Raw genomic sequence first — 22,802 nt, 5'->3', positions numbered from 1 at the left:
TCACAAATTAATGTTACTTGTTTACATATAAGCATTGTGGCGCTTCTTGCACATAACTGCTACTCACTTATGAACTACCAGACTATAAATACCATCTAAAGACTTTCCCATTGCTCCTTTCTCCTAGCATATCTCCAGCATAAATTAAAATTTGTAGATAGGATCTAGAGATGATCCCTATATACACTGGAATAACTGTCATGCAATGATCTAGTCTGCACAGCTGAAAAAAAAAAGTGCTGCATACTGAATTCACATTTGTACTGACATGTGATGTTATACTTTGTGCAACTGGAATGAATAGTGTAATAGAGTGATCACCAAAATGGCAGTGACCAGATTCAGCTTTAAGAATAAAACATGCATTGAATAAATCTAACCACAGAAAAGGGAACTTTTAATTAATTTAGCTGTCATGCACATAGCAAATGCAGTATGCCTGAAGTGAATAAGAAAATTACAGCACTCTGGGTTCAGTTTTGTCACATCAATCAACATGAGAGCTTTATTACTAACTGCACTAATGAAAGCAATAAGTGTGGCATGCTTATTGACACAGTACTTTTGTTGCAACACTGTTTCTTGCTCCATGTTATAACATTGTCCTGCTATACAGCTCAAGGCTTTCCCAGAGCTCTTGCATGTCTGCAAACTCATGCAAATGTTTTATTCATCTACATTCACTCCTGCTACTGCCACTGAAGCAATGTGCTGTCCTTATGCATGCATGCAAGCAAACACAATAAAGGTCTTACTAAGTTTATATATGATGAAATACTGTACTGACAATGATTACTGTTTAAACATTATGTATATTAATAGATTAAACATGTTAAATAGGTCAGTAAAAGCAAATCTGTAACCAAGAAAGAAAGAAAAAAAAAAAGAATGATTTTCTAACGGCACTGAAATATTGTGAGTGTTGATCAAGATAGCTAGATGCAGTTGGATAGCACTGAAGACGACAGTATCACTAGCAGGCTTTAAGGTATCCTTGATTCAGATGTAATGAAGCTATTTAGAAACAAAGAGCATGGAGCAATAGAGAAAACAACGCAGTATTCAGCACCAGCAGCTGTTCAGCAGTAGTGTAGTAAGGAATTGGTTTGTTGCCAGGACTACTTTCAACAAGTGTTATTCATGAAACTGACAAGGTGATTTAGAAATGGCAAAAGTGCTGAACATTGTAAATGTTTTAGGTCTATATTATGTTATCAAAAAGACTTTCCATCGAACACCATTTCATCAACCCTTTAAAAGCGAACTGCCATTTCAGTGAACGTCTACATCAGCAATTTTTTCCATGGGAAAAAATTGCTTGGCCATCCTAGTGAGTTTGCCCTTTTCCTCACTGTAGTGCGATCTCAGAGTTGGCATATTTAGTTAGGGGTGTGTGGGGGATGAAGCCCCCCACTTTGTAATGTTTAAAGTAATGTGCCGTTTTTCATAGGGCAAACAATTTTTTTCCCTTGGAGAAAAATCGCTGATGTGGCCATTCGCTTATTTGGCAGTTCGCTTTTATGGGTCAAGGAAAAGGTGTTCGATGGAATGCCTTTTCGATAACATAATATACACCCAATGTTTTCATTATCTCTATCTGTGGCTCCAGCTATCACACCAAAATCTACCGAGTTGTGCAGGAAGTCTAGACAAGTGGAGTGTGCTGTGGAACTGCTTTGTTAGCAGCTGAATCCATGTTGTTGTTGTGGACAGAGATGCTCATGACCATAATTAATTAGTCACATAAGGCAGTATGTTAATTTTTAGAAAAATGTTGTGCCAAAATTATTCAGATGATCTTGGCAGTAGTGTTAGTGGTGAGATAAACAAATCAGATGACTGTTGGATCAGCTAATCTTATCTATGCCATTATAAGCAGAAACAGCAACAAAATATATTCAGTGTAAGAAAAATGGTGAAAAAAGTGTGAAATACACCTACATGTTTTAAAACTTGGCACTTTACTGCAAACGCTCTTGCTACCATAATTGTTTAATATGTCTGCAACTTATTGTCCTTCTTTCTTGGAAACTGTCTCCAACTTGAACAGCAATAGTCAGTGTTTAGCAGCATTAATACCCCTTTATTAAGAAAAATGTGTACCAGTGATATAGAACTATTTATAGCAGTCATCTCCATGGTTAGTGCAAAACTGCACAGCACATGCTGTATATGTAGTAATACTCAGCACGTAAGATGAGCACATTTAAGTCATGTGATCCTTAGTCAAGGTTAACAAGTCACTATTTTCTCTCTGCAGACCAACTTGGAGATTCACAGTCTTGGCATGAAGACTGGCACCACCCTTAAGATCAAGGGCAAAGTTGACTCAGATGCTGCTCGGTGAGTGACTACATAACAGACAGTATATTCACCAAATGTTAGTGGACAGAAAGTATAACAAACTGATAGCTGGGAGGTGGGGAGCTGAACAAAGGTATGTCATGACTGTGGATGTTTTCTGTCTATGCACTAGTATGTACTGTATCCTGATGCTAGCAGTGGGGCTGGATAGGTTCCTTGACAAGAGGGGATACATATTTCGTGGTATCCTTCAGGCATAACAGATAATGCTTCATACAACCATTTCTGCTACCAGAGTGACATTTATTTATCTTCTTAGTGCCTAAATGTGTCTATGCCAGTGCTGCTTTATTTCCATAGAATATACGTTAGTACAGCTAGCATGCACCAGTTCCTAGCTGCAGTACCAATAATAATAATAATAATAATAATGATGATAATAATAATAATAATAATAATAATAATAATAATAATAATGATAATAATAATAATAGTAATAATAATAATGATGATAATAATAATAATAATAATAATAATAATAATAATAATAATGATAATGATAATAATAATAATAATAATAATAATAATAATAATAATAGTAATAATAATAATAATGATGATAATAATAATGAATACATACACACATATATAAATAACTGGATCTCAAACATGGGATATGTCAACTTTAAGAGATATTCAAAAGGAGTTTGTGTGTGTGTGTGTGTGTGTGTGTGTGTGTGTGTATGTGTGTGTGTGTGTGTGCAGGCACACATCTTGAAAGTTGTCATAAAAATATGCAAAACACAAAACAATGCACCTATCCCTTTCTAATCTAATTAAATACAAGCATATTACTAGTGGTGAGGAATACAGCCCAGGTTTATGAAAACTAATGCATGGTTTTGAGATTCTATTAGGCAAGAAGAAGCTCAGTAAGTTGGGTCTGTTCTCTGTAAATTACAGTTAGCAGACAGGAAACCTAATTCTTGTATATAAAGCAACTAGAGATCTATTCCTGTGGAGGTTTTGTACTACAAAAAACAAAACCTCAAGCACTTTTAATTATGAAGAATTTCCCCTACATACAATAGAACCAGTAGCTGATTCTCAGAAAAGGGTTGTTGTTACTGATTATACTGCCTGTTACAAGAGACAGTGAGAATTTGATATCTTTCAAAGCCACCCTGAATTTCTTTTGTTTATTTCTCACTGTTCTAAGTTTTAGGCAGGCAGAAATGGCATATGGTGCCAGTGCTTGAACACCATTGTATTGTGTTGTGTACTGGTTTCACTATTATAGTATACATTATTCAGCTATCCTTTTAAACAAGTACAGTGAGAATTTTTATCCTCTATTATGGAAATGGTTTTATACAACTAATGCATAATTTTTATGCTATCAAATGTAGGGTTTTGCTTTGTTTGCAAAAAAAGTTGATCTTGCCAAATTGTATGTTTCAAGTCTAAGTATGGAAACTTGCTGGTCATATTGCAGTTTCTGGCAAATTATGGATAAGGGCAATGCTTTTTTGCCTCAAATTTTCAATATATTTATTCCTGATTTTTTCTCCTAACATTTCCCCAGCAACTGCCCACTTCAAACACATTTCAACATTATGCATCCCCTGTCCTGTAATCCACTCCATACCTTCTGAATCCATCTCATCCCAAATGTAGAAGTTAAAAATAATTAAGATTCTTGGAATTAGCCTTGCTAATCAACTTAATTTTGGAATTAGCCTTGCTAATCAACTTAATTTAAATTCCATGAGCCCAATATGCATTCAAAAAAACAACCTCGCTTTGGGTAAATGGTGCAGTGATAATTTTTTCCTAACAGGCATAGGTAGTTTTTCCATTGCTAGATCCTTGCTTGTAACCTGTTTCATGTATCTTTCTTTCCTTAATCTCCCCACTTCAAAGCAAACTGGAGTAATCTTACAATAGGACTGTCTGTTTTGCTTGTGGGCACAATAGTCTTAGCTGCCATTGTTTCTGTCTGTATAATCTCAGCTAGCTTGAATATAAACACTCTGGCTCACAGACTCCCTCACTACCCAGACTGCCCATCCTATCTAAAGTTATTAATTAGAGGGCCCCAAACTGCCCATCCTATCTAAGGTTATTAATCAGAAGGCCTCAAACTGCCCCTCCTATCTAAGGTTATTAATTAGAGGGCCACTCCAGGAAGCCTTATACAATCCACTCACCATATGGTCCATGTTAGCATGCCCTTCAATACAGTTAGCAGTTCAGTATTTTTCACCTTCAGAGATTACATTTGGAATAATCTCCCACCCAAGATAAATCTACCAAACATAAATGGCATCATCACTCGAGTGTTTCATTCCCTTGGTTGCTATATAACCTTCCTTCTATGCAGTTGTTGAACCTAATAAGTGACTAAAGTTATAATGGGTTCTTTTCACTTGTTAAACTTGCTAATCATTTGTGTTCATATTTGCTTTAGAAAAATTACTTCAAGTAACACATGTAAGTATAGACTTTAATTTTTTGTGCTACTACATTTAGGACTACACTGCGTACATTGTTTGAACTGTGCCTTGTTTATTATTTAGCTGCATATTGTCTACTGTGACATTCTTTCTTTACTGCTGATTTTTATCCTGGAGTTGCTTTGCAGGAGATGCTTTTAAAATCTGGACTCCTAGGTGGACATCCCTGGCTATCAGATGTAAATAAATAAATAAGATCTAATATATGAAATGAAGCAAAATGATTTAGCTCCCTTGCTTAGAAGGCACTGCAATTCACTAACTCAAAATCATTCTTTGAGAGAGGACTGGGCAGTGACAATGGGGCAATTACTGAGACAAGGCCCAACAAATGCCACACTTAAAATTTGGTGAAAAATGTGTTAAAAATAGTCAGGTTTCAGTAGGTAAGGGGTTAGGGGCTGGCATAATGGTTAAGCTGTTTCCCCTCGCTAACACAAGGTACAGGGTTTGATTTTCAACTTGGGAAAAGTGCCCTGGCTTAAAATAGTCAAGGGCAGCTATCCTAGTGCTTACCTTATGTTAAATGAAATACCATTGCAATATGAAGACCATAAAATCCCTGCAAACTGTTTTTCAACACTTATGGGGTTTGCAGTCAACTTCTAACACTGAAGACATGCCTCTGGTAAATGGAAGAATATAGTTCTGCAACTTCTTTCAGGTGGTTTAATTTCTTAAATGAGAGGATAGAACATTTTATGTTGAACACTGTTGATGGGACACCTAGGTTAGGGTGCCACTTAAATTATATAGTAGATGACTAGACCTGCCATTATAGTTCTTTGTCAGTTTTCCTGTTATGTCTGTTCTAGCTATACTCAACAGTGCTGGGAAAGGACATTCTTTTTTTTTCCATTTATTCGGTGTGTGTAGTTTCATTATTGTTTTGTGTTAAGGATTCTATTGGGGTGGCAAGCAGGAGAACACAGGAAGTAGATTGTGTTATGTTACAGTAAACAGCAGAGAAGATTGTTTTCTTTAGTCCAGGTGAAGTACAAGTACACTGGTGAACTGGGCACCTGCAATTTCCTCAAACTTGCTAAGCTGTCATATCAAGGACTAGACACCCCATTGTCATTACATGCGATTCAGACCAGTGATGAGTGGAGTACCACAGGGTTTGGTCCTGGGTCCTCTCCTGTTCGACATCTACTTCTCTGAAGTGCAGGCCAACACAGAAGGTCTCTGGCTAACAAAGTTTGCAGATTACTGCAAACTGGGAGCCATAATAGAATCACCTAATGATGTAGACATTCTACAAAAGGGCCTCACAGAGACAGATGCTTGGTGTCAAAATCATGGCCTCAAGTTCAATGCCAAGAAGTGCATTGTCATCCCCTTTGGGAAAAACTCAGTACCCATGAACTACCACATAGGCGGTCTGCTCACTAAACACTGAAAGTGTGATGAGACCTCGGGACACAGGTGGACAACAGTCTCTCCTTTGATAACCACATTGCCACAGTAGTCAGGAAATCCTTCTACGTGGCACACCTCATCACAAAAGGGTTCTCCTCTAGAAAAAAGGAGGTCATTGTTCTTCTCTACTCATCCCTCATTAGACCCATTATAGAGTATAATGCCCCATTTGGCATGTATCTCACAAGACACCTACAACAATTGCATAGGCCACAGAAATACCTCACTAAGAGAATTACCAGTCTCAAACAGAAGCCATACATAGACCATCTCAAAAAACTCCAGCTCTACTCCATCTCATATCGCCTACTCAGAGGTTATCTCTGCCTAACATACAAAGCTATGTCAAACCCAGAGCTGTTGGACATGCTACACTTAAAGAAATTCCAATCTCTCCGAACCACATATTCCAGGGACCTAAACCTTGTCACCACAATAAACAGAACATGCTGGAGGGATAGATTCCTGTCCCAGAGACTTTCCATACTCTGGAACAAACTACCCATTCATGTCAAGCAAAGCTCCTCATTGGCCCTCTTTAAGAAAAATATTGACTACTGGATGGGATATAGGAAATACACCCCGGGGATCATTTCTGCAGCACTGCTTGACAAGGGCACAGGAAAATAATTTTCTTGGGTGGCAAATGCAGGGAACCTTTTTGGCTAGGCTTATATAGGCCCCAGGGTCGATAGCCTAGTACCTACCTATGAACCTATGAACATGTTGGTTTTGGTGGAAGACAGGTTACATAAAGTAGGCAGGCAAGTTCTTTTGATGAATTATTTGTATATGAAATTGTAGCATTGATTTATTAGAGATGATACATTTTATTACTTTAAGGAAATGAACACTGGTAGATTGATCATCCATTAGTTTGCCAAAGTTGGAGGGCTGACATTGGGGAATGGAGCACCCTTATTTCACCGCATATGGAGTCTATGTAGAAAAGGGAAAAACACAGTGGCTGGAAGGGGGAATGATAGGACTCTGAATGGCACTTTTTGTTTTTGAATGGCTGTGCACATGGACATGCTTGTTTTCATTTAGAAAATTGCCATGGTCATAAAACATTACTTACTGGTAAATGAAGCAGCTTGAAGCAACTGAAGTGCTCAAAGATATATTAAAAGTGTCACACATGGGGAGGGGAGGGGGAGAAAAAGATAGAGAGAGAGGGAGAGACACTGCATAGAAAGATTCTCTATGATTGTACTTACTGGGCTAGGAATAAATCTCACATATTCCTTTATTTCACCCTACTGTAGCAGAAAACACCATTAATTTACACAACACAACCAAAAACACAGGGGTGTAGTATGTGAAGACCAGAAAAACTCTTTATTTTATTTTTCTTTTCTTTCATGTTCATAATAGAATTGCCATCCTTTAATTTGCTTTTTAGCTGTTTCAAAGTGATATATAGGCTTATAGGTTACTACTAGGCTAACTGCCCTTGTGGGCCATTTTAAGCCTAGCCAATTACCCCATGTGAGAATCAAACCCTGCACCTTGTTTCTATAATGTAAACACCTTAACCATTAGGCCACTATATAATTGTCAAAGTTGGGGTGTTATTCAGTCCCATGACAGAATGCATTTATTTTCTCATACAATTATAATAACAACTTCTTCCATCACACTGTGATACTGACAGAGAACTGGGTATTTAAAATAATTAGGAAATCGCATTTTACCTAAAGCAATTTAGTTACATTCATTCATTCATTCATTCATTCATTCATTCATTCATTTATTGATTGAGTCTTCATTCATTCATTTTCTGATAACCATATCATATTTAAGGTCACAGGGCAGCCAGAGCCAATTCCTGCAAATGAAGGAAAGTAGCAAACCAGTCCTGGAGATGGTGGCAGCCTGTCACGGAATACACACACACACACACACACACACACACACACACACACACACACACACACACACACACACACACACACACAAACACACACACTTATAGGTAATTTAGAGGATCACACATTCATCTACAAGCATGTCTTTGGAAATGTGGCAAGAATCCATAGTTCTCATTAAATATTTATATATATATATATATATATATATATATATATATATATATATACATATGTTGTGTCTTTCGGCTTTTGCCAGTTATGGGTCGCCACAGCGGAACTCCGGTCCGCTAATGATTGGCAGTAGATTTTTATGTGCTGAGTTGCCAGCCCTGACGCACAACCTTCAACGAAGGTACGCCCATTTACGCATGTCTCCAGACAGAAGACGCTCTAACTGAGAATCGAACATATATATATATATATATATATATATATATATATATATATATATATATAATTACATAAGCAAAAAACTGCAAAATCCAGAAACAACAAGCATAAACCCACAAAACCAAATAACACAGAACTCTCAAAGGAATAAGCAAGAAAACAGAGACAGAACATAATAAACACCCTACCACCACAATTGTTTTCAACAGGCAAGATCCCTGCAAACTCAGACTTAAATACATCAACCCCTGAGTTGTACAACTTTGGAGAAGTGAACAATCTCCCTGAGAACTGGAATCAATGCAGCCACAAAAAAAAAAAATGGTTCCAGAACGCAATGTGTATACCTTACAATAGTTTACTGAGTGCAAGTATTGTAATTTTTTTTTCATTTAATTTCAGATTTTAGGTACTATTCAAATATTTATTTTATTTGTTTTCTAGGGTAGAGCACCTATCTCCACAGACTATTAGGCAATAGAGGCTGAGAGAATCAAACCTTTCACCACTGGAAACAGTTTAGCAGCTCCATAATACTCCAAGCCATCTTCCAAATACTGTGCAGTGCACCGAAGAGCCCTTAAAATCCATCCATGACCACCACATAAACATTACACCCCACAAAAAATATAGTTTGCATAAAAAATTCTTTTGGCATATTGCCAATTATAATTATCAGCATTCAGTCTAATATTTGCTTGTTCAGTTCTAAGTGCCAATCAGCTATTAGAACTTATGTGCATTTGTGCGCTCACATGCACGTGTGTGTGTGTGTGTGTGTGTGTGTGTGTGTGTGTGTGTGTGTGTGTGTGTGGGGGGGGTATTCAAGTCTTGACCCATGAGCATTATAATGCTCCTCACTATGAGACTGATAGCTTTGTACTTTCTGTTACACCCTAGTTTTCTTTTATTATACTATATACACTATCATATGTCTTGTGTGTGTATATATATATATATATATATATATATATATATATATATATATATATATATATATATACATATATATATATATATATATATATACACATACATATGTTTATCTTCAGGTCAGTTACAATATTGTTTCCACATTTAATTCTACACTTCTACACTTCTAAATCTATCATGTTTGACTGTGTGATATTATCCTTTATTATTATTACTATTATTACTGTAATGCTTTGCATTCCCCCTGTCATTTTTTGATTTGATTTTTCATTCCATCACTCTAAGCGGGCAAATAATCGACTAATTCACATGTGGTGTGAAGCTTTGAGAGCCATCCTCTCGATGGCCCATTCATCGACAGTACAAAGTCATTGATGGTGCTGACCTGACAAAGTCAACTTTTTCAAGATAGAATACGTCTTCTTCTTTCAGCTGCTCCCGTCAGGGGTCGCCACAGCAGATCAACTGTTTCCATTTCTTCCTGTCCTCTGCATCTTGCTCTGTAACACCAACCACCTGCATGTCCTCTCCCACCACATCCATTAACCTTATCTTAGGCCTTCCTCTTTTCCTGTTACCTGGCAGCTTCATCCTTAGCATCTTTTTCCCAATATATACTGCATCCCTACTCAGCACATGTCCAAACCAACGTAATCCTACCTCTCTGGCTTTGTCTCCAAACCTTCCAACCTGGGCTGACCCTCTAATATACTTATTCCTAATCCTGTAGATCCTCGTCACATCCAGTGCAAATCTTAACATCTTCAACTCTGCCACATCAAGCTCTGACTCCTGCCTTTTTGTCAATGCCACTGTCTCCAACCCATATAACATAGCTGGTCTCACTACCCTCTTGCAGATCTTCCCTTTCACTCATACTGGTACTCGTCTGTCACAAATCACTCCTGACACTCTTCTCCACCCACTCCATCCTGCCTGTACTCTCTTCTTCACCTCTCTTCCACACTCACCATTACTCTGAACTGTTGATCCCAAGTATTTAAACTCATCCACCTTCGCCACCTCTACTCCTTGCATACTCACCATTCCTTTATCCTCCCTCTCATTCACACACATATATTCTGTCTTAGTCCTGCTGACCTTCATTACTCTTCTCTCTAGAGCATATCTCCACCTCTCTAGGGTCTCCTCCACCTGTTCCCTACTCTCACTACAGTTCACAATGTCATCTGTAAACATCATAGTCCAAGGGGACTCCTGTCTGATCTCGTCTGTCAACCTGTCCATCACCATGGCAAATAATAAAGGGCTCAGAGCTGATCCTTGATGTAACCCCACCTCCACCTTAAACGCATCCGTCACTCTCACCGCAGATCTCACCACTGTCACACTACCCTCGTACATATCCTGTACCACTCTTACATACTTCTCTGACACTCCTGACTTTCTCATACAATACCACAACTCCTCTCTAGTCACCCTGTCATATGTTTTCTCTAAATCCACAAAGACACACTGCAACTCCTTCTGAAATTCTCTGTACTTCTCCATCAACACTCTCAAAGCAAACATCGCATCTGTAGTGCTCTTTCCTGGCATTAAACCATACTGCTGATCACTAATCATCACCTCCCTTCTTAACCTAGCTTCCACTACTCTTTCCCATAACTTCATGCTGTGACTGATCAATTTAATCCCTCTGTAGTTACTACAGCTCTGCACATCACCCTTATTATTAAAAATCGGTACCGAAACACTTTTTCTCCATTCCTCAGGCATCCTCTCACTTTCCAAGATTTCATTAAACAATGTAAGATAGAATATGTCTGAGGAGGTGATGTCTTCTGTCTACTGTTCAGCACAACACCATGTGCAACCCTGTCCCCAGACACCATAGTCCTTGCCAGCCACACAGTACAACATATGTACAAGCAGTGCTTATATCCATACATCCTCACATGTCAGAAGGGAATCCAGTACTGTACTTCAGCTCTTCTAAATGCAGCACTCATCAGTGTCCAGCTTGAGGTGCAGTCGAGTGTCCCTCTGCAGTCAGTTATCATGGGGAAGTTGCAGTAAAAATCTTGGACAGTGAATACCATGCCCATATAGGACCTCTTTACTCACTACCATGTGTGATGTACTTCAAAAGGTAGCCCTGACCCCCTTCAAAAGTTGATGCTTTAAGTCTAGTCTTCAGTCTCTACTGGGGATTGCTGACAGTACATGCATCCCCAAGGCATATGTGTTCCCCACTCCAGAGATGAACATGCACTGCCTTTATCAACCCTCCTCTGACTAGCTTCTTCAGTCTCCAGGCTGGTATTTGAGCATGGGATATCTTGTCATAGTCACGGCTTTATTCTCCCTAACCCCAGTGGAGAGAAGAGAATATGTTTTAATCAGTTTATTGAACTAAAAGCCAGTACAAGTTAGTAAGTCAAAGGTGGGGAGTACTTAGAAGAAGAAATATAAATGGGCAGTCATTAAGAGATAAGTATGCAGAATACAGAATATGTTGAATTAAGAAGGACCTTTCTTCTTTATATTAAAAAAATAGGGTCAACTCTTCTTAATAGTGCTGGCAGTAATATGAAGTGAAAGACTGTCACTTTTCTTTGACACAAAGGTAATAAATTATAGGCACCAACAAAATAACTAAAAGTCCCAAGTGGTAGGGAACTATTCTGGACAGTTAAAAAATGTCTAAGACACGACAGTACCAGAACAATATTGTAGATTTACATTTACTTACTTATTCATTTATATTTTGGACTGGGTAAATAAATGAACTGCCCTAAGGTATCTTTTCAGCCATGAAATAGGACAACATTTTGCAACAAAACAAACACAGCACATGACAAGCTCCACATGGGTTTATAGGGTGGTCCTAGCAGCAGGGAACTCAGAAAAGCGACTACCTTCTGGATTTAAGTATCTTTGCTTTTTTTTCACTTGAAATAGCTTCTGTAGCTTACCTTGAACTAGCCTGAACTGTTTTTTAACTGATTGCTGCATTATTTTAAAATCTGCACTTAAAGTTACATTTTAGTCGAATTTTATCGAAAGTTTGCTTGTTTGTTTGTTTAATTTAACTGTGGAGGCTGCCCACTAAATTGTGCTAGCCTGTGTATCTAATTTATCACTGTTTCTGCATTTTCTGTGTGTTTCTACCAAAAAAACAAAAAAACAAAAAAATAATCCTTGTTTTCCCGCCTTCCGCGACTAGTTTAGACCAGTTTACAGGCATTGCTGTATTCTGGGCTGTGGTGTAGTTCCTGTGTTGCCCATTACCTTACTTGGATAGAAGGAAGTTTCTTTGCTCACCAGTGGGAGTGGGGAGCCTTGAGCAGCCTACCTGTCCTTGGGGGAAGTGACCTCAGCACAAGAAGCTGTAGTAATTGGTTGTTTGGGACCATTTCTAGCTCTTTTGTAGTTCACTGTTTAAAATCCGCGTTTGCACAGCTTTGCGCAGTTGTGCGCATAGCGCAGCGCCGGTTAAACAAGGTTAAACTTTTTCTGGCTGTCTGCTCTTCAAATTTTCCCTTAAGGAAGCTCTGCTCTTAGTATAACCAGACTACTCACTGTATTATAAGCCTAGCACTTGTTCTCAATACTTCTCTACTAAGTAAGCACTCTCGTACTAAGTAAAGCACTACATCTACTTACCACCCCTGTTAATATCCACTTCCCTTAAAGTTATACCACTCCCTTATACTGTTCTAGCATGACGAGTGGTAGATTACTGGCGTCGTCTCCAGTTAAGCTGGTCAACCTGGGTATCTTGAGACAATTCTACAATTGTCTCATGTACACAGACAACCCTCTCCTCCTCCCAACAAACACAAATACATGTGAGAGATGCAACTATATAGTCAAACTGGAGGCTGAACTCTCTCAACTCAGGGCTGGCATGACCAGACAGGAGGAGATGGCAACCACACACACAACAATCCCAGTCCCACATAGACCTACCACAACTGCAAACCAGACACATAAAAACACAAAGACATACTCGGAGGCTCTAATAAAAAACTTACCAAAACAACAGAGGCTCCCAAAGCAGACATCCAAAAATCCACCACCTCAAAACAAAACACATGCAACACATACTTCAATAAATCAGTGTGTCGACCAATCGCAGCCCTTAAGGCCAAACACCTTGCCTGATACACTAGTAATAGGTGACTCCATAGTCAGACACACTGATGTCCCACTGACCAGGCTGAACAAGGAGAAGGTGACTGTGAGCTGTCTATCGGGAGCTAGGATCCGCCACATAACACACGCACTCAGGTCACTCCAAAGCAAGTACAAATACGACTCCGTCATTGTCCATGCTGGTGTGAATGACCTGAGACGTACTTCCCTGGACTACATGAAAAGAGACATAGAGGAGCTCTCCGATTATGTAGCCCAGGCTGGTATGACCCTGACCCTGAGCAGCATCTTGCCCTCACCAAGAATGATACCACAATACAAAGACAAGATGATCAGCTTTAACAATTGGCTCAAGTACTGGTGTCATTCTAAGGGGATCCAATGTCTGTCTGCCTGGGATGATATGTTGGACAAGCCACACTGCCTCGCAAGGGATGGCTTACACCTGTCACCACTGGGCTTCCGGATATTGGCTAAGGCTCTTGCCACCCCCATAGTGCCTTTTTTAGGCAAGGCTCAAAAGACAAACCCACCTCCTTAGAAAACAAAAATGGAAAAAAACTAAGGGTAATGCTGCTCAATGCCAGAAGTCTAAATCTCAAGATGCAGGCACTTGATGCACTCCTCAGCATGGAGAACATCGACGTCTGTGCAGTAACTGAAACCTGGTTCAAGGCTCCTGAGAGCACCCCAGTGCTACCAGGCTATACTTGATCATGCTTTTCGCCCCAAAACCCGGGCCGAACCACAAAGGAGGGAGTGTCCATATTCATAAAGGACACCCACACCTCCAGGTTAGTAGTAACACATGAAGCATCAGAGACCATACAGGTGCAACTAACCATAGGCAAAACTTCTATACAACTGGTAGCATGTTACAGACCACCCTCCCAATCTCAAGAACCCCACTCAGCCTTCCTGAAGACATTGGAGGATATGAATGTATCACAAAATACCATCATACTGGGAGACTTCAACTACCCAAACATAGATTGGGTACATTATTCTAGCCCTAATACCCTAGCCCAAAGGTTCCTGGAATTCATAAATTCAAATGCACTGGAACAACTAGTCACCTCTCCCACTAGGGGAGATAATATACTAGACCTGATCATCACAAACATGGGGACAAAATGCTCCACACCAGAAGTATACCCCTCACTAGTGAGATCTGACCACAAACTAATCACCCTGGATATACATATCCCACCTCCACCCCCAGCACAAAAGACCACAGTGAAAAACTTCTCAAAAGCAGACTTCACTCTTCTTAAGACTGAGATGGTATCTTTTAAGCCCACTGTGCCAGTGGATACCACATCCCACAATGCCGAATCCTTCACAAATGCTTTCTATGGACATCTCCAAGAATGCATGGATCATGCAGTCCCAAACAAATCCAAGTCCCTCTCCACCAAATGTAAGCATCCTGTCTGGTGGACCTCAGCCATAAACAAATTGTATAACAAAAGAAGGAAGCTACTGCACGTCAGAGCGAAATACCATAAAGGGAAGACATCTCTGATCAACATTAGCAGAAAACTTCATTCTCTCATAAAAACATCCAAGGCAAACTTTGAGAGAAAAATCGCTAAGGACACTAAAGATAACCACAAAGCCTTCTTCAGCTATGTTAGAAACCTCATGAAACCCTCAGATATGCTCAGAGTTGGTTCACAACAACAAAAAATACACTGAACCCACAGATATTGCTAACATTCTGGCTGACAGGTTCAGTGCAAATTTCTCCCCTCCTTCACCCCCAAAAGAAGAAATACTTATCCCAGCTGAATGTAATCTCCCTGTCATCTCAGATGTCCAAGTGAGAACCGCCCTAAACAAAGCAAAAACACAGCATCAATGGGACCTGACGGTATCCCGGGGTGCGTGTTACGTGAACTCCAAGAGGAGCTAAACCCACACATAAAAATGCTATTTAACCTTAGCCTTACTGGATATGTACCTGAACACTGGCGTACAGCAACAGTGGCCCCACTCCACAAGGGGGGTGCCTCTACAGACCTTGGAAACTACCGCCCCATAAGCTTAACTAGCCTGGTCTGCAAAGCTATGGAAAGAATCATTATGGAACTCATAAACAGAGACATAGGGGACCTACAGACACTTGAGCCCACCCAGTTCGGCTTTGTAAAGGGCAGATCCTGCCTTTTAAACCTGGTTGACTTTTTTAAAACAGTCACTAGAGCCATTGATGAGGGCAAAGCAGTCCATACAGCATACCTGGACTTGGCTAAGGCCTTCGACACAATACCCCACTCAGGCATCATAGATAAGCTAAACAGCTTAAAAGTAAACCCTTATGTCACTAGATGGGTTGCAAACTGGCTAAGGACAGAACCCATAAAGTTAAAATCGCTGGAGCAATGTCAGACTCAAAGCCAGTCACAAGTGGTGTCCCACAGGGATTTGTCCTGGGACCCCTCTTGTTCGGCATTTATTTCTCAGATGTTAAAGCAAACATGGGAGGGCTGTGGCTGACAAAGTTCGCAGATGACTGCAAACTAGGTGCCATAGTCGATACACCAGCAGACACACACATCCTACAAAAAGGCCTCACTGAAACGGACAACTGGTGCCGTAGTCACGGCCTTAAACTAAATGCCAAAAATGTATAGTCATCCCTTTTGGAAAAAACAAAGTACCCACAAATTATCACATAGACAGCAACCCACTGAGTACGGAAAAAGTAATCAGAGACCTAGGGACCCAAGTAGACAGCGACCTCTCATTTGACACCGATGTTGCCAAAGTGGTTAGAAAAACATTCTTCCTTGCACACCTCATCATGAAGGGATTCACATCCAGATCCAAGGATGTCATTGTACCCCTATATTCCTCCCTCATCAGACCCACGATTGAGTACAATGCCCCATTTGGTATGTACCTCACCCGGCATTTGCAACAGCTGGAGAGACCACAAAAGTACCTCACCAAAAGGATCAAGGGTCTCCAACATATGTCTTATTCTGCCAGACTAAAGAAACTTCAGCTCTATTCAGTAGCATACCACCTGCTCAGAGGTGATCTCTGCCTGACGAACAAGTCCATGTCCAATCAGGATCTGATGGACATGCCCCACCTCAAAAAATCCAAATCCATCAGGACCACGAGAGCTAAAGATTTAAACCTCGGCACAAGTATGAATAGGACATGCTGGAGGGATAGATTCATAACCCAGAGGCTTCCCATGCTTTGGAACAGGATCCCAGTTCGTATTAGGCAGAGCCCCTCACTGACTCTCTTCAAGAGAAATCTTGATGAGTGGATGGGAGATCGTAAGTTTACCCCAGGGGTCACATCTGTGTCACTGCTAGACAGGGGCACAGTAAACTAATTCTATTATATAAGGGGACCTTCATTGTGTCACTACTAGACAGAGGCACAGTATTCTAGATTTATTCTGTACATTTTTGTACCATTTCATGGAGTGGCAAAAGCTACATCACTATGGCTAGGCTTACAAATGCCCCAGGGCAGATAGCCTAGTACTATACTATGAAACTATGAAACTATGATGCAATATAGTAAAATTGTCAGTAAGTATGTAATAAATGCAGTCCATTAAAAATGGACTTGATAGAAAATTAAAAATAGACTTCGGTAAGTACTGAACAATCACTTCTTTGCATAATATTGATTTTGTCTATATTGTCACATGGCATATCAGCATGGATATGTAACTATGAGCCAAGACAAGCCATTTAAAAAGTAATGCCCAGAAAGACTCAAAGCATGAGATATTTAGGAGTGAGACCCCCGCATCCCATAGCTAATGTATTTGGTATGCAGTGTTTCCACTGTATGGGCCTGTAGTGAAAGGGATTCTGTATGTAACTCCTGAAATATCCTTCCTGAGACCTGGATTAGGTATTATTTTGGTTCCTAAAGCGAATGAGCTCCTCTAGGGGCATATCATCTGCAATAATTTGGTCTGTTGACTGGGAGCATTAATATGATTCAGCTGGTATCGCTTCCTCTCAGTGCTGGAATTCAAAATCTGCCCTGTCATTTAATACCTATCAATTCTGTGTAAATAGGAAGTTATCTGTGTTCATATACAAACTACAGTGAAACAAAGCCTGCTGTACTTAACATATGTTTTTGCCTGATATTTTCCATGTAAGGAAAGAATCATCTATTTGTATCAAATCTTTTGTCATCGCTGAAAAGCCTGTTTTTCATTACTGCTTACCAGTACGCAGAATTAAAGAGTGTGCTTTTCACTTAATCATTATGAGCACTTGTGCTTTCATTGGAGTCTGATCACTGGTAATTCATTTGACATATATTATTTCAAAAGGGCACTGTCTGTATTTTCTACTATACTCATCAGTCATTTTGAAGATGTTTTGTTTCAATGACTCACTATTACATTAGAGATGTTTAACTTACAAACCAAGAACTAACAATGAAGCTTATCATAGTCTACAAACAATGTTCAACATTTCTAAATTTAAATTTGATTAATTATGCACTTTCAAGACACAGGCCAACCTTTTTTCTTTGCTGGAAACTGCTGCCAAGTGACACATTTCCTGTAGTTAAAATGATTGAACACTATCTGCGAGTGCTTTCGTGTTTACTCCAAAGGCTGTCTTATTCTGATTAAATTCATTGGAAGTATTTTTTTCCTTTCCTTGTCTTGAAATCTTAGAATCCCACCCACACAAGACATATTTTATTTTCAGCTGTTCTGACCTGGCAGAATTACATGTTTTGTGCTTTTCACATTCTTTTGGCCTACCGTATTATTTAACATTGCTTCCTGCTTTCTTTGGCCTACAGTATTATTTAACATTGCTTCCTGCTGTCTTTGTTGTTTTCAACAGGCCTATTTAAAGTAGTATTTCTAAAATAATTCTAAAAGGGTACATCAGTGATACAATAAAGAGGCCGTACACAGGCAATGTATTTCCTGTGTCCAACATTTTTACTGCAGCTTCCCATGATGACTGAATACATGGCATGCATACCTTTACTGGCTATGCCCCTATAAAAACTATGGACTACTGCAAACTTCATCCTTGCTTTATAATAAATAAGAATGCTGTATTATATACATAAGTTCTGCAGCAGAAGCATTGCTTTCAGTAAGTTTTGGAAATATACAATTAACTATGAGCTAGCACGTCATGAATTTCAACATGATTCAGTTCATATTATAAACATTATGCAGTCTTTGCTTTCATGTACAGTTTGGCAATCTATATACTCAAGTACTGCACAGACTTAAGAATTATTCTTCCTTGACTTGTTTTCAGAATACCAGACTACTACTGTTCCTTTAACTTCCCATTAGACTCTTCTGTTAAACTCTGAGGTAGCTTTTCTGTGTGACAACCAGTTATAATTTGTAGCACTGACCTCTTGAGCAACTTCTGGATTCTTCTCACACTGAGCAAGAAATCTGCTATTCTTGGTGCATGTTGTGCACTCAGCTGTTGAAATTGTGGATTTGGTATCTTAACTATATGACTTCTGTCTTTTCTGTAGACTTCCACGGCTATATCTCCCTTTTTCTAATAAATAAACATCCTATATTATATACATAACTACTGATGTAGCAACATTGCTGTAGGTATGTTTTGAAAACAATTTGAAAATCATGCAATTACCTGAGCTACACCTTGGTTCATTTTTCTTCAAAATTATTTCTTAGAATCTGCATTTTCATGTTATCATCCTTTTGTGAATTAATCGAAGATCTGCCTGTCTCAAAAAATTTGCTTCTCTCTGTGCTGACTTCCTCTAAGCAACTGTGACCTTTGAGTTCCAGAATTAGAGTGTAGTAGTTGTAGCAAGTAGTTTGCTTCTGAGCCTCCTGCTCAGATGAAAAATCTATTCCTCAAAGCATAGTGTTTCTTTATTCCATCATGGACAAATAACAATCTTATTTACTAGTATCATTACACTTGACTGTTCATTACATCATCAACATGAGTCATGGCTTTTGAAGGCCTCCTTGCCAGAGACTCAGACTGTAATAGTACAAAGTGTTTGCAAAGACTGCTGTGAAAAAACTCAAACTGAAAGAATTATTTTGTCAAAAGGGACATGTAGAAGTGGATAAATGGCCTGTCACCACTTCCAGATCCAGTTTCCCTACATCCAGACACCATACTGTTGTGATCTGTGAACCACTCTTATTTTTTTCTTGGTACTGTTTGACCCACTGCCTGCCAACCATTAGGCCTCCCTCAGTCAGATTCTTCCCATTCATTCTTCATATTCCTAGCAGTACAGGGGTGACAGCCACCCAGAGGAGCCATCACACAGCCAGCCATGAGGATCGTTTGTGGCCATACCTGCATCCTGGAAATCATAACATATTGGATAACCTTAACCTCTCTATGATAATGAGCATAAAAAACACAAAGACAGGAGGGACCTAACAGAAGATATTAAAAAGAGAGGACAGGAATATACAGAAGATGAGTTATATGAACTATATGAGAACATCACTAACATCACCAATTCATGTAATGAAATACTCTCTGCATAAGGTAGGTGGTACACTCCTGAGTATGACATGCTTCGGATGAGATTTTAAACTGGGGCCCCATCTGCCTAAGTCGGTGGTAGCTCAAGTGGATGCAAAAGATCCCATGGCATTTATAGAAAAGAATAGAAGTTCCTTGGTGTCCCCATTCTCTGGAATAGGTTTCCCTTCCATGTGAAGCAGAACTCTTCCCTAATTCTATTCAAGAGCAACCTGGACCAGTGGATGGGAAATCAAAAATGTATTCCTGGTCTGACACCAATGCCCCTGACAGACAGAGGCAGCTGTTAAATCACACCCTAACTAACATATACCCCTTAAATAACCTCTAAGGCATAATAACTCTTGGGATACATTTGGGTTGCACAGCTACGCTTATAAAGGCTCCATTGGTTGTTATCCTAGTATACACCTACCAACCTATGAATAGCAAGGCCTCTATAAAGTGATGGAATTCCAGCAGATTGTTTGCAGCCCTTCAAAGTGAAACTGTTATAATGTTACTTGTAATTTTCTGACAAATCTGGAAAACACAACAGTGGCCATTGCATTGGAAAAGGTCACTTTTTATTTTAATCCATAAAAAAAGGCAATGATAGAATGATAGAATGATAGAATGCTCACATTGTCAAACATCTGCACTTGTTTTGTATGCTGCTAAGCTAATGGAAAGTATCTTGCAAGTCATGTTGGAACAATGTATGGACTGAAAGCTGACAGATGTACAAGCTGCTTTTAGAAGGGAAAGAGGCACCAGAGGTCAAATTTCTGTCATCCACTTTATAACACAGAAAGCAAGGGAGATACAGACGAATATTCACATTTACATTATATTACTGAATGCTCTAACAGTTTAACTTTGTGGACCATAAAAAATCTGTGCTAGGATGTTAGAGAAATGGGGATACTGGGTCACTGTATTTGCCTCCTGAGGATTCTGTATGCCATACAAGTAACAGTTAGAGCTGAATATGAAATAACTGACTGGTTCAAGCATGTGAAAGCAGAATGACAAGGCTGTACATTGTCACATTCATCCAGTGCTGTTGAGTTACATCTGACTCAAAGAGTAATCTGATGAATAACCAACATCTTTCATAGAGTGCCTTGTGAAGTCTGCACTGGAAGTAGATTGCTGGGTCTTTCTTCATTACCATACACACACACACACACACACACACACACACACACACACACACACACACACACACACACACACACACACACACTCACACACACACACTTAAAAGGAAATCAGAGCCGCATCATGGTCAAATGGTACATTAGGCAGGGTAATGGTTTGGGTCCCACACACACACACAGCAGGCCACCTCCAGCAGCAGCCCCACCTGCAGCCATTCCAGTGTCCTATTTCTTGGCTATTTCTCCCCAGACAGCATAAACACTGTTCAAACCTGTCACTGTGCATACTGTTTTCTTCTTTACTTCAACAATGATTACAGACATTTGGATTTAATTTAAAACTTTATAGCACAAACACTGATAGACATTTGCTAAATAAAACCATATGATCTCATAGTGAAAACAGACTTAGCATAAACAATAAACTTCTCTGCCCTTGAAATTCACATTCATTGAAATGGCATTGAAACCCACATTCAAAAAAATGTGTCTGGCCAGTGGTGGGTTAAATTTACCTTTGGGCTGTTTTCAAACAATAGGCCCCTTGCACACATTTTTAGAACCATGCAAACATCAAAGAGTTTTTTTATTCACCTTTCTGATTGCATTAAATTATATTCCTTGCATAGCACAGTGCCACTTGTTAGAGTGTGTTTTAAATTTGTTGTTTTGAACATTTTTCCTTTAGGCAATGAAACAAAACATATGTACCAATAATGACAAAACTGACCATTTCAGAACATCTCAACCATAAAAGGCCATATAAAATTCTTTCATAATAATCCACCAATATCAGTCAATATGCACACTTTCTGCAGAAGAAACAGTCATTTGAATAATTCCACATTACAGATATCTGTAACTAATGAAGGCGTTGCTGCTAGCAAACAACTTTATATTTTATTGTTTCATCTACAAATAAAGTGCCCGTTGCCCTTGAAGGATAAATTGCCTAGGTATCATTTCAACTTTTCCTGGCTATGTACCTGCTCTATAATCTAACCTTGTGCAGCACTGCGAGGCTACAGTTAAACTATTCCAGGTGCCAGAAAGTGTGCTCTTCAAATTTTCCCTTAGAACTAGCTGGTTTCTCAGCAGTAGCACTAAAATCTGAACCCCTGTGACTAGCACTTGCTCTAGAACCTGCTGGAAAGCACTAGGAAGCCTGAAACTGATACAAGCACTCAGCTCTCCTTGTCAATAAGGAGAAATTAATCATAGGCACTAAACAGCCTATTATTGCAAAGTACCTTGCAAAGGTAAGGGAAAACAGCTCTTAAACTTTACAAAAAAGCACCTAAACAGGCATGTCCAAGGGTCAGCTTCAGGTGATTTCTCCTGTCCACCTGGTGAATCTGGGCATACTGGGGCAATGCAGCAACTGCCTCATGTACACAGACAATCCTCTCCTCCTACCACCCAACACTACAACCTGCGAGAGATGCACTTACATAGCCAAACTGGAAGCAAAGCTCTCTCCGGCCAAGATTGTGCTAGACTTTCAAGAGGAGAAGGTTAACACCTGCATTACACCTCAAGCAACTCATAGCCCTTCAAAACTCACACCATCAACACCCA

General features: G+C 39.5%; 1 protein-coding gene across 2 annotated transcripts in view; it reads left to right on the top strand.

Annotated features, from left to right (window-relative positions):
* The window catches only part of LOC122794650 (galectin-2-like), a 368,840-nt gene that overhangs the window by 97,616 nt on the left and 248,422 nt on the right, over positions 1–22,802 (top strand). For both annotated transcript variants that reach the window (XM_044063275.1, XM_044063266.1), the window contains exon 2: positions 2,261–2,343. In XM_044063275.1, the coding sequence (XP_043919210.1) occupies positions 2,288–2,343 (56 nt within the window). In that variant the 5' untranslated portion in view covers positions 2,261–2,287. The remainder of the gene's footprint in view (positions 1–2,260; positions 2,344–22,802) is intronic.

Source organism: Protopterus annectens, chromosome 1.part0, assembly GCF_019279795.1.
Source record: "Protopterus annectens isolate FY-2018-M chromosome 1.part0, PAN1.0, whole genome shotgun sequence".
Classification (NCBI taxonomy): Eukaryota; Metazoa; Chordata; order Ceratodontiformes; family Protopteridae; genus Protopterus; species Protopterus annectens.
The sequence above is the reverse complement of the archived record's forward strand: the minus strand, read 5'-3'. Positions and strand labels throughout refer to the sequence as shown.